Below are 12,064 nucleotides of genomic sequence, written 5' to 3'. Positions count from 1 at the left end.
TAGCTCCCTCTCTCTCTTCGGGATTGAGGTAAGGTGTACAGCCAGCAGATTTACATTAATTGCAAACCTGAACTGGATATGACGGTCTTTGAATTGTGGGAGTGAGACATTGGCAGGCGCATGCACCAGGCTGCTAGATGTTGTCACACGTATTTAAACAAACACCAATTTTCGAACTACACTTCACTAACACAGGAATTGTACAGTACACTTCCTCTGCCGTAACTGTTTTCGAACAACACATTTAGCTAACTGTTCACGATTAACACATGCAATAAATCCTTGGCAAAGCACTTCTTAATTCCTAAATATCAGTCTTCTGGCATCACAACACAGCAGCTATTCTTCTCATGATGCAAAATTTCACGGGCAGTTATTCTGCGTTGCTAAATCAAGAACTTATTTTGCGCTCTCGCCTTCTTTGGCGGGGCTGTCTTCTTTAGCATCTTACACAGGTCCTGTAGTTTTCTCAGGCGTCTGGTCTAGATGCTTCACAGGCAGTTGTGGAGTCTTCCGCAACTCCATATTTTCTTCCTTTGCTGGATTTAAAACGTAATGTGCCCACTATGATTCTTGTGGATGCTACGGCATTTGGAGTTTCATCTGAGTCATCATTGAGTGTATCAGTACCGATGGTTGTCCTCAGCCTATCCTTTTCACCAGATTAGCTGGTTATTTTCCTTCTTTGGTCTCCATTTGTTCCGCAGCTCGTAGCTTGTCCTGAGAAACACCTATGAGTACTGGACCAGTTGGTATGTTCTCCACCTGTCCAATGTCGGCAATAGGTGCTCCAGTGGTTTTTCCGAATGTGGCTTCTTTCTTTTCTCTCCTTCTTATACTTCTTTCTCAACTTTTCCTGTGGCTTTTTCTGTTCCTCCTTCTAAGGTGTTCAATGTGGGTTCGGCTTTGGTTCTGGGTCATCAGGGAGTTCTTCCTCCCTCTGCCTCAATCAGTGTGACTTCAGCTCCGGATACCCGTCCTGGTGCAATGTTGGTTCATCTGGCGTTGGGTGGATCAGGTGTTGGGGCCTCTCCGCTCACAGGGGTGGGTGTTTGTCGCCCAAGTGTGGTCAGCCCAGGTGTTGCGTCATCATCGCTGGGTGGCGTGGGGTTAGTGCAGTAGAGCGTGTTTGACTCAAGTTTTGTCATCGGCTTTAGTTGGTACAGGGTTTGCACAGCCGGGTTACGGTTGGTTCAGGTATGATGGGGTCAAGTATGTCAGGTGTTGGTCTCTCACATCCTGGTTTAGCGAGTTCCGGGTTATCGGGTGCAGCTGTTGCGGGTGGTCAGTCTGTCTCTTTTCCTGTCCCGGTTCGGTCAGACCAGTCTGACAGAGAATGCTCTTTTGAAGAAGAGGAGCCGGTACCAGTTATAGCTTTTTTTTTCTCCAGCGAATGAAAGCGAGTATAAGCGGATGGTGGACTTTATCCATTCTCTCTATTCGCAGTCCAGGCTCCTGAATAACCTACACAACCAAACCAAGCAATGTTTGAATCATTGTATGCAACTAAACCAGTAGTCTCCCAAACATCAAGTAAACTGGTCTGGTTTGGCCGAGTCGGGCGGGTGTTGAGGGAGGCAGACTTTAGGTTATCTTCTCTTATCGGGTCGGGTAGACAGGATTCAACCTTGCTTCCTAATCGGAAGGGGTTCTGTAGGGTAGCAGGTAACCCTTCTGCCGGTGTCAGAGTTCCCCTCAACGCATCTGTTGAGGCTCTTCTCTCTTGGGTTCCTTCGTTGAACCGTTTGGTAGCGGTTACACCTCGTGAGGCTTGTATTTTGGAGGACACTTTTTGCAGCCAGTCTGAGGCCTTGTCCCACTCTTTGTGTATGTTGTCTGGGTTGATGGGGTTTTCTCAAACAAGATGGATATGCTCCCTCCAATCCTGTATTGTTTGACAACCTCATCACTTCGGTTTCGAGGGGGTTGGCATACGAGGCTAACATTTCTTTGGCAAGAAGAGGAGGGACTTCTTTTTAAATCATCTTCCGCCTCACTATCCGGACATACATAAGAGGGTTCTGTTGAGGGCGCCTTTTTGCACCCTGCAACAGTCTTTTTAGAGAGGAGGATGTCTCCTCCATGGTCACTTTCGTGTTGTTGTTGTCAGCAGTAGTGTCACAGGAGGCTATGATTAGTGTGGCTGCTGAGGTTTCAGGTGTTGTGGCCAGTATGATGAACTTCGTTGCTTCTAACTCATGTCTCCGGTGTCGGCAGTCATGCATCGTCGAGGGTACAGAATGTTGAAGTATCTAGCCCTTGGCTGATCCTTGCCTCCTCTTTAGAGGAGCTAGTAAGGGCAAGGGACTTCTTATTGAATCTATGCAAGATACTAGGAATTCGTCTAATCTTTGCCAAGAGTTGCCTGGTCCCAACACAATCTATAACCTTTCAGGGATGAGGATTCTCTCTCTTCCTCTGAGGTTTTTTTTTCCCAACCCTGGAGAGGATCCAGTTGGTCCTTCAGGAAGTAGAGGTGTTCCTGTCCAACAGGGAACAGCCGATACCAGTTTGGAGAAGCCTCTTAGGGAGAATGTCTTCTCTCTCTCTTTTAATTCCAGGGTCTCATCTCTGAATGCATTTCTCTTCAGGTATATCTTAGGAATCGCTGGGACTTCTGCAACAAGAACGCAGTTATAGTAGCGATTCTTGCCTGTCGGATCCTCTATGGTGTTCAGAAGTGCATCTGACACCCGGAAGGTCTATTGACTCCCCTCTTCCCAACATTCATCTGTACTCAGATGCCTCAGATCAAGGTTGGGGAGTAATCTTGGAGGAAACCCAGGCTTTGGGCCTCTGGAGGGATCGGGAACGAGAGGAGTCAATAAATCTTCGGGAAGCCCTCAGGTGTTTTTCAGTCCTAGTGCACAACAGAGTAGTGGCTCTGGTTTGAGACAACATAACTCCGTGTCATATCTAAAGAACTCGGTGGGGATAAGGATCAACAGAACTCAATACTATAACTCATAGAGTCCTGAGAAGGTGCGAAGAACAGAAAGTGTCTCTTCTTCCCCAACTTGTATCAGGGAGTCTCAACATACTGGCCGACTCAAGTTGCACTCATCAAGGATTTTGGGGGAGGGTGGACTTTGGCTCAGGAAGTAGTATGTCAAGTTCTCCGGAAGTGGCCAGCATCTGTGGACTTTTTCGCGACGAGATTAAACCATAGTCTTCCAGTTTATTTCTCACCAGTGATGGACCCCATGTCGATAGGCACCGTTGCGATGTTACAAAATTGGAATCACATGCGGGTTTATGCTTTCCGCCATTTGGTCTCATTCATCAGGTAATCAGGAAATTGCGGGAGAGTGTCAAGGCGTCTTTGACTCTAATAGCTCCTTGCTGGCCCTACGCCCTTGATTTCCGGAACTCTTAAGTTCCGATGTTCCTTCCCATGTGGAAGATCTTCTCAGACAACTGCTTTTTCACTATTATTATCCAAACCCTCGCGTGTTGAACTTAGTTGCAAGGCGACTGCCAAGCGAGCAGCTAGGCAGACCAGACTCTCCAAAGCTGTGTCTACACAGCTTTCTCTCAGCTTGAGAGAGTCAACCTGTAAGCTTTACCAGGTCAGCTGGACAATGTATAGAAGTTGGTTTCGTAAGGAAGGTCACTCCATCTCTAAACCTTCCATAGCCAAAGTAGCTGATTTTCTTTTGTTCCTTCAGAAAGTCAAGGTTCCTTCGTATTCGGTGATTGCTGGCTGCTGCTCAACGCTTAGCAGTACATGTAGTTTCCATCTTCCTGAAAATTTCTAGTAGTAAGATCATCCATGATTTATTATGTTCCTTTAAGATTAAATGTCCTGTCTTGCCGACTCAGGCTCTTCCATGGGATTTGTCAGAGTTCTAACATTAAGACAGCTGATTAAGGAGGTGTTTTTTCTTACAGCTTTAACTGCAGCTAGATAGATAGGCGAGCTTCAGGCAGTTTCTAGGCTGGTTTTCCAGGCGGGAAATGATATGTATTTGTCTCCTCTTCCGGAATTCGTGGCGAAGTCGGAGTCAGAGGTTAACCCTCTGCCTTGTTCGTTTAGGGTTCTTTATCGGCAAGAGTTCATTACTGGCAATCCAGCGGAGATGTCCTTATTTCCGGTGCGAGCATTAAAAGTCTTATTTGTCAAAGGTTGAGAAACTCCCTCCGCGTCCTTGTACCCTTCTCGTCTCTCCGTGGAATCCTTCTCGTCCGCTGTCAAAGAATGTGATTAGTTACTTTCTGAGGGAGATGATTTCCCTGGCTTCTCAGGGTTCTCCTTTGTCATCTTCAAGCTCTGTATTACCCCGAGCGCACAGTAGTTGGACTTTCGGAGTATGGCCACTTCATTTTCCTTTTTAAGGAATTGTTCAGTGTCTTCTATTCTGGAGGTGGCTACTTGGAAATCTGTCTCAATGTTTACTTCATTTTACTTAAGAGACGTTCAATTCGCCTCATCGGAGGGTTATTCTCTTAGTCCGTGTGTAGTGGCTAACTCTATTATCTAGGGTGCGTTCATTTAGCTGAGGTGGTATTCTCTTAGTGCGGAGGTTCTTAGGTTAACCAGATAGAGGAATCCCTTTTAGTCTTTAGAATCTTAGGCAGCAGTAATAGTATAATCACATGAACTTAGGTTTAGTACATTTTTAAGTATCTTAGTCTTTGATAATTTCCCTATGAGAGTCCAAGGGGGTTCTCTAGTAGGCTAGGCTCTTTTGTCGGCGCTGAGATACTTCTCCACTCATCGATCGTTGGGCCTTATCTGGAGGATCAATGGCTCAGCACACTGCTTCATTCACCTCCAAACATGAGAGGCTCTGAATAGCCACATGGGAGGTTCATCGTACTCCTCCATACATGAGAGGCTCTGAATAGCCCACATGGGAGGTTCATTGTACTCCTCCATACATGAGAGGTTTTGAAGAGCCACATGGGAGGTTAATAGATCGAGACAGTACTGACCTGACTGATGATCAAAGCAATCTCCAGCATGTCTCTTCACCAAAAGCATTGATTGATATGGTGAGTATATGACTTAATAGATATCCTATGCAGAGCAGATCAGTGAGCTATCATCTCCGCAGTTGTAAAAAGGGGGTGTGCGGCAACCTAGATGAGTCTCCCTCCAGCATGTCTCTTCACTGAAAGCATTGATTGATATGGTGACATACATTTACACATACATTTTTAGACAGTAGGTTAATAATGAGTTACCTGCTTATTCTCCATTGACGGGTTGGGCTGAATTAGATTGCTTCCACCTCCATTAAAATTTTGTTAATCGAGCTAATTCAGGTGTTCAGGGAGTGTATAGCAATATGAAGTTTTCATAATAAAACTAATATTGCAATACTTACCTGAACACCTGAATGATTCTCACCCTCCTCCCCACTTCAATTTTTGATAGTGAGTGACTCAACTGGGGATGTCGGCCTCTGTTGGCCGGTATTTGCAGCAGCGTTGTCAATGGTACCTCAGGTAACTTATTTGACAAGGTTTTTCCTGTAGCGTTGGTAACGCTGACAGTTAATTACCCACTTTGTGGGTAAAATTATGGGGATATAGTTCAGGCTGGTCTGTGATCAGGGCTAATTCAGGTGTTCAGGTAAGTATTACAATATTAGTTTTATTATGAAAACTTCATTTTTCCATTTTGTAATTTGCTGGTCATGTTTGTGATTGTCATTTTATTTTTCAGATTTTTGGCTGTCATATATCTACTTTGAAAAGTTTGCCAGTGGTATGAATGTTGGGGCCTTGTATACCAGAGCAGAAAGGGAATTAGTGCCAAAGGAAGCAGAGAAATTCAGAGAATTGGATGCCTTTGTTAAAAATTTTATAAACCAGGTTTGTTTGATATACAGTATGTACTTGCTTTTAAATAACAGGTTTTGACATAGAAAAAAACGTATTTTTGGTAGTCGCTGTTGAGTCCTCAAGGAGTTACCCTTCCATGGTCTTCCAGAGCTCCATGGTGACCAGATTAATATCAAAGCATTCTCTGTAAGCTGGTCTTGTAGCCGGGTATTGTGTCATAATGATGAACACTATGACATGTGATGGAGTGTGTAATGGACTCAAAGATAAGAGGGTAGTTTCCCTTATCTTCAGCAAAGCTGAACCCAGTTTTCCAACTCCAAACCTGCAAGAAGAAGTGACTGTTGTGCATGAGTGTCCGCCATATTGTTTACAAATGAACCGGCACAGGACCAGGGAGCCATTACCCAAATCCCATACCTTTTCGTCAGGGAAGCAGGTGGGTTTTGAGGACCCAACAGCGACTACCAAAAATAGGTTTTTCCTATGTCAAAACCTCTTTTTTTTGACAGTGTAAGTGTAGTTGCTTGTTTCTTCCACAAGGAGCTTTACAAAGAAATTGACAGGTGACGAAAGCTTAAGCTCTCAAATTTTAATCCCAACAACCCAAAAAAAAAAATTCTGTTCCGAGGTCAAGCCACGAGTTTCAAGGCCCATTCTTTATACTAAATATCCCTCAGGTTTTGGTAATAAAGAACAAGAAACTAAAGATGAACTTATGTTTTTAGGGTGAAGTTCTGTAGTGACTTACCTAAGCATGCTGGGTAAGGTTGTAGTATAGTCATACCCCGAACTTATGCAAGGTTAGGTTCCAGAACCCCTCGCGCAAGGTGAATTTTCCTGTAAGTTTGGCACGGTCTCTAAAAATGCTAATAAATGCTTATTTCTAAAGTTTAAACACTAAATATGACCCTAATCATGCTCCCAATTTATTAAACTTACTTTTAAATGAAATTAAAGTTACTGTAATTTCATTTAAAAGTCAGCTTAATACATTACCATTAAAAAATGGATAACAAAAAATACAGATTTGGAAGAGAATTTCTGTCCCTCTTCCCTTGTGACTGATCTATTTTTAGAAGTGTTCTTAACCTCTTTTTAATAACTTCTTTATTCTGCATCTCTTTCCCTCTGTTCTGAAATGCTTTTTCATGAACAAACAGTATTTTTTATTTGGAGAGTAACACAACTCTTAGTCATTATGTCTATGTTTTAGAACGTATTTGCTACACTAGCGCATTTACACTTCATAGATGGTACAAGCAAAATTAGATCAGTTTAAACTATATACTGTACAGGGAAAGACGCACAGAGAAGAAATAATAAGTTGTAAAAGTGTGTGAGTGCTAATTATGAATGAGAGAGAGAGAGAGAGAGAGAGAGAGAGAGAGAAATAAGGGTTGTCCTTACTTGAAGTATCAAGTTAAATTATTTATGGATTATTATGGGGACAGAGAGAACAACATGAGAGAGAGAGAGAGAAAGAAAGAGAGAGATATTGTCCTTACTTGAAATATCAAGTTAAATTATTTATAAATTATTAAGGAGACAAAGAGAGACAGAGAGAGAGAGAGAATTATTCTTAAGTTAGATATCAAAAGAAGGAAATTCAGTATTAAACTAACTTTTAAATGAAATTAAAGTTACTGTAATTTCATTTAAAAGTTAGCTTAATACATTACCCTTAAAAAAAGAAATGAATGGCTGACGATCTATTTTTAGAAGTGTTCTCAACCTCGTTATTAAAAACTTCTTTATTCTGTCTCTTTCTCTTTGTTTTGAAATGCTCTGTGTCTCAGTGTTTTAAAACGGTGCATTTACAGCTTGTAGATGGTACAGATAAAATTAGATCAATTTAAAATTATCTACTGTACAGTTAAAGACATACAGAGAAACAGTAATATGTAGGTTGCACTAACTACAAACGAGAGAGAGAGAGAGAGAGAGAGATAACAGTTGTCCTTACTTAAGAGAGTGAAATTTTTTGAATTATTATGGACAGAGAGAGAGAGAGAATTAGTAGGAAACCTTTGACCAGCTAATCAGCAACACTCTCCCTTCTTGTCATGTTAAATTGACATGTCTGACAGCTTTGCCTTTGAACTTCGAACAAAAGATGAGGGAAAGCTATTTGTTTGTTTAATATACTATCACATACAAATTTTGCAATTAGTTATTATTATTTTTATTATTATTATTATTATTATTATTATTATTATTATTATTATTATTATTAATCTTAATATATGAAAATTAATACTTATTATTAGGTAAAAAATTAATTTGTACAAAACAAATAAATATATACATGTACTATAAAAAGATCTCCATTTGCAATGTGTGAGTTGTGGTTGGTTCAGGGACCAAGTAATTGGAAGCCTTTCGGTAGCGGGTCTTTCTAGTGCAAAGGACTGCAGAAGGGAAGTGACAATTTCTATACTGCTGTAAACCCCCGGTATTTGTGGTCTCATGATTCGCGGACTCGCCTATTCACTGATTTCTCTGTGGAACGTATATACACCTTATTTGAGGAAAATTCACCCATTTGCGGTATTTATTAATGAGAAATACTCATCAATTACTGTACTTTCATATCATATTCATGAGTAAATGCACTTTTTGTGATAAAACTATTAATATACTCAGATATAAGCATTTTTAGAGGTTTTTTTATTTTGTTTGACCTATCAAAATAGGCAGTTCTAAGTGTTTTTAGGGGGGTTTTAAGTATTTGCGGATTTTAGCTATTCGCGGAGGGTGTGTGGTATGCATCCTCCGTGAATACGGGGGTTTTACTGTAGAGTCAATCCCAACTCCATAAAGCAAGGGTTCCGTTAATACTGCCTTGTATACCAGGATTGTTGTAACAGCAAGGCATTTGTCTTCAAAAAGGTATACTGTATAAGAAAATTTTAAAGTGTTTCCATAGAAATCTCAACTGGGCTCTCATTATGGATGTAATGTAGTAACCATATCTTCTATATGGACTGGTATTGTGGGATAGATGATGTCCGTAATTTTTGCACTAGGTACCCAGGAATGTTGGGTGAGTAATTTTCATGTTAGATAATGTTTAAAAAATCCACGTGAAGGTCTCATCTCAGAAAGGAGATGCATAGACGACTTTCCCTCCTGTCTGAGGTAGAACAGTGGACGGTAGTGGAATTGATCTCTTCGCCTGTTATTGAAGTAATAGGAACGAATGCCTATTTGGCCAATTTGGGGCTATTAAGTAAGCTGTTCCTTTAAAGGTTAGAAGCTTGCTCAAAACCTTCAAAATCTGGGACAATGGAAGAAGATATATCGTCTTCCATTTGTTCCAGTCTTATAGGAAGGCATCTTTGTTGCTTGACTGTCCAAGTTTGCAGACACATATATTGGGAGTCTGTGATTCTCGTATGTGGTTGGCTAGTGTTTGAAAAGAGTGGTTGTCCCACATCCACTCTGTTGAGGCTGTTGTTTTCCGTGATAAAGAGTGCTATAACGTTGAGACCCTGTAAGGTGAATTGCAGACAAGTGCCACTTCCTTGCTTGTGCCATCCGAAGGATGGCTAGCATTATCATATTGAGTGGAGGTGAACATGATCCTGACCTCTTGATGCAGGACATTGCAGTTGTGTTGTCTGGAACCAACAAAATGTGTGTCTCTTCTGGAGGTGTGAATTTTTTGATAGACAAAAAGACAGCCATCAGCTCCAGGAAATTGATATGACAATTCCTCAGTGTAGCTGACCACCTCCCTGCCACCTGACGATCCTCCCAATGTCCTCCCTAACCTGTCAGTGAGGCATCTGTGTGTATTGTCACTCGTACAGATGGAGGAGTGAGGATGACCTGTTTCGCCAGAGATTCCTTCCGGGTCCAAGGCCGAAGTATCTCCCTAACTTTTTTATTCTTTTGATGAGGTTGGTCTCGCATCTTTTTTCTTGCATGCGACAGTCAGAATTTGATCACAATTTTTAGTTGCAATCTGAGTATTGGATCTATTAGTGATGCAAACTGCAGGAGACCCATCGTACATTGTAATTGCTGTCTGGAAACTCTGGGCTGTGCAAGGAACGTTTTGAGGTTTTTCCCTATTCTGTTTTGAGTATTGATGGGGAGAGACAGCAGGCTGTGAAGAGTATCCCAACAAAGTCCCAGACACTGAAAGCATCTGCTGGGCATGAGGCAGGGTTTTTTCCAATTTATTATAAAACCTTTTGACTAGAGTCTGTTGACCACTGCTGAAATAAGGAGCACTGGCTTTCGGTGAACTTTTTTCTCACTTGACCAGGAGAGTAATGGATCCCTGGTCCTGTGCCGATCCATTTATAAACAATATGGCGGATGTTCATGTGCAATAGTCACTTCTTCTTGCAGGTTGTGATGCTGGAAAACTGGGTTCAGCTTTGCTGAGGATAAGGGAAAATGCCCTCTTATCTTTGAATCCATTACATAATGCATCACGTGTCATAGTGTTTATCATTACAACACAATACCCTGCCACAAGACCAGCTTAAAGAGAATTCTTTGATATTAGTCTGGTCACCAAGGAGCTCTGGAAGACTGTGGAAGGGTTAATTCCTTGAGGACGAAACAAGCGACTACACTATAAAAAAAATCTAGATTTTTTTAATTAAAACTTTTGAAACCAGTTTTTAGGTGTTGTGGTGGAAAGTATTTTTTTAGTTTGAGGTATCATTATCAGAAGTTGCTCTACAATGATTCTTTACTATCTTCAATTAAAAATATCCTGTAACACAATGCATAGAAAATTTTTGTATCTTTTCAGTAATTCCTTTTGCAAGTTTAAATGATTTTACTGAGTAACCTTGGCAGTGAAGATGTGGATAAATTGTTTAGAAAATGTTTGAAAAGCAGTATTGCAATAATTTTATAGGTATTTAAATGTTAATACATTGTTCATTTCACGTGCCTTATTCTTTTTCCTTGAAGAATGGTACAAAAATGTAAGTTTTCAGCTTTCAGGTTTGTTTAACAGTCACCCAACTCCAGAGTATTTTTGTCTTGTAACTTATCCAGGTTGTAGTAGTTAGTGTTGTAGTAGTTACTGTTCAGCTAAAGTATTGTAGTTTTTATTATTACTGTAGTTCAGTGTAGCATTTTAACACTGTTTGTAAATAAGCATTTGCTGGCCAGTTTCAAGTTCCTTTTTGTAGGGGATATCACATACAGTGTGCCTTTGTGGATCACTGAAGGAATTGATAAGAATTTTCATTGCAGTTGTTATTGGAGTGGAATAATTCAGAATAATCTTTCAGGCAAACAAATCTTCAGAGGAAAAGACTGCTGATAGTGATCCAGAGACTGTTTGGTTGACAGAAGAGAAGAGTGAAGAACCTGAGGAACATAAAGAAGCTAATATTTGCTTGTTCCCAGATGGGTATATGTTAACATATACCCATGATCAGGAGCGTAAGGCTTTCTTCAAAGTCCTTCAAGATATGAAGAGATTATTCGCAACAGGTAAGAATAGCAAAATGTTTGTTTGTTTTGTGTATTTGATATAAAAAATATAACCAATATATAGTGATAAACCTTGAGCAGTTTTATTACATGGGAAGTATTTTTGAGTAATAAAACTAGGTAAAGGTATTGTATTGTTGTCATGCAGCTGCACTGTGATATTGCTGAGGGATTTTACATAAGTTTTGAAACAGTGATCAATGTGTCGTTAAAATGTGCTTCAAACAGTCTTCAGTCATGCTTCTTTAATACAGTGTGTGTGTGCGTATTTTTAAGTGGCTTAAAAAGTCTCGTAGATCAGAAAGATTTACTGGTAAGCTTAAGGCTAGAAGTACTTTACTCACTTTCCAAATTAACTTTGAGTGAAGTAGTACCCTTTTCCAGATTGCGATCTCAAATATTCAATGAAGTAGTACTTTTATCCAGATTGCAATCTCATATACTGGTAAATAGCATCGAATCATAACTCATCCAAGTTAGTGTAGAAAAATATCTTATATGAAAACAGTTGGGTAAAGGAAAGCCATATAACCTAGAGCAAGTAACTAAATCTAGTATAAGCTACATAGATAATTGTAAAGCTGCATAGATAAAAGAAAGAAGTGGGGAAATTACATAAATTAAAGAACACTTTACCAAATAAAGTACTGTACTGTAGTCCCAAAGACTTTATAAACTGAGTATGTGCACTTCACCCTCTGCCATTTTGGATCACAGACAGTGGTGCCTCATAGCAGATGGAAGTCACACCCAGAGATGTCGTTATGGTTGGTTCATGCTGCACTGCCTTTGGCTGCACAAATAG

At 40.5% G+C, this 12,064-nt stretch overlaps 1 protein-coding gene across 1 annotated transcript in view; it reads left to right on the top strand.

The window, feature by feature from the left end:
* Window positions 1–12,064, top strand: part of LOC136838839 (U3 small nucleolar RNA-associated protein 6 homolog) — a 183,268-nt gene that overhangs the window by 113,596 nt on the left and 57,608 nt on the right. The window contains exons 12-13 of the mRNA XM_067104476.1: window positions 5,672–5,820; window positions 11,055–11,259. Of these exons, the coding sequence (XP_066960577.1) occupies window positions 5,672–5,820; window positions 11,055–11,259 (354 nt within the window). The remainder of the gene's footprint in view (window positions 1–5,671; window positions 5,821–11,054; window positions 11,260–12,064) is intronic.

This window comes from Macrobrachium rosenbergii, chromosome 5 (genome assembly GCF_040412425.1).
Source record: "Macrobrachium rosenbergii isolate ZJJX-2024 chromosome 5, ASM4041242v1, whole genome shotgun sequence".
NCBI lineage: Eukaryota > Metazoa > Arthropoda > Malacostraca > Decapoda > Palaemonidae > Macrobrachium > Macrobrachium rosenbergii.
The sequence above is the reverse complement of the archived record's forward strand: the minus strand, read 5'-3'. Positions and strand labels throughout refer to the sequence as shown.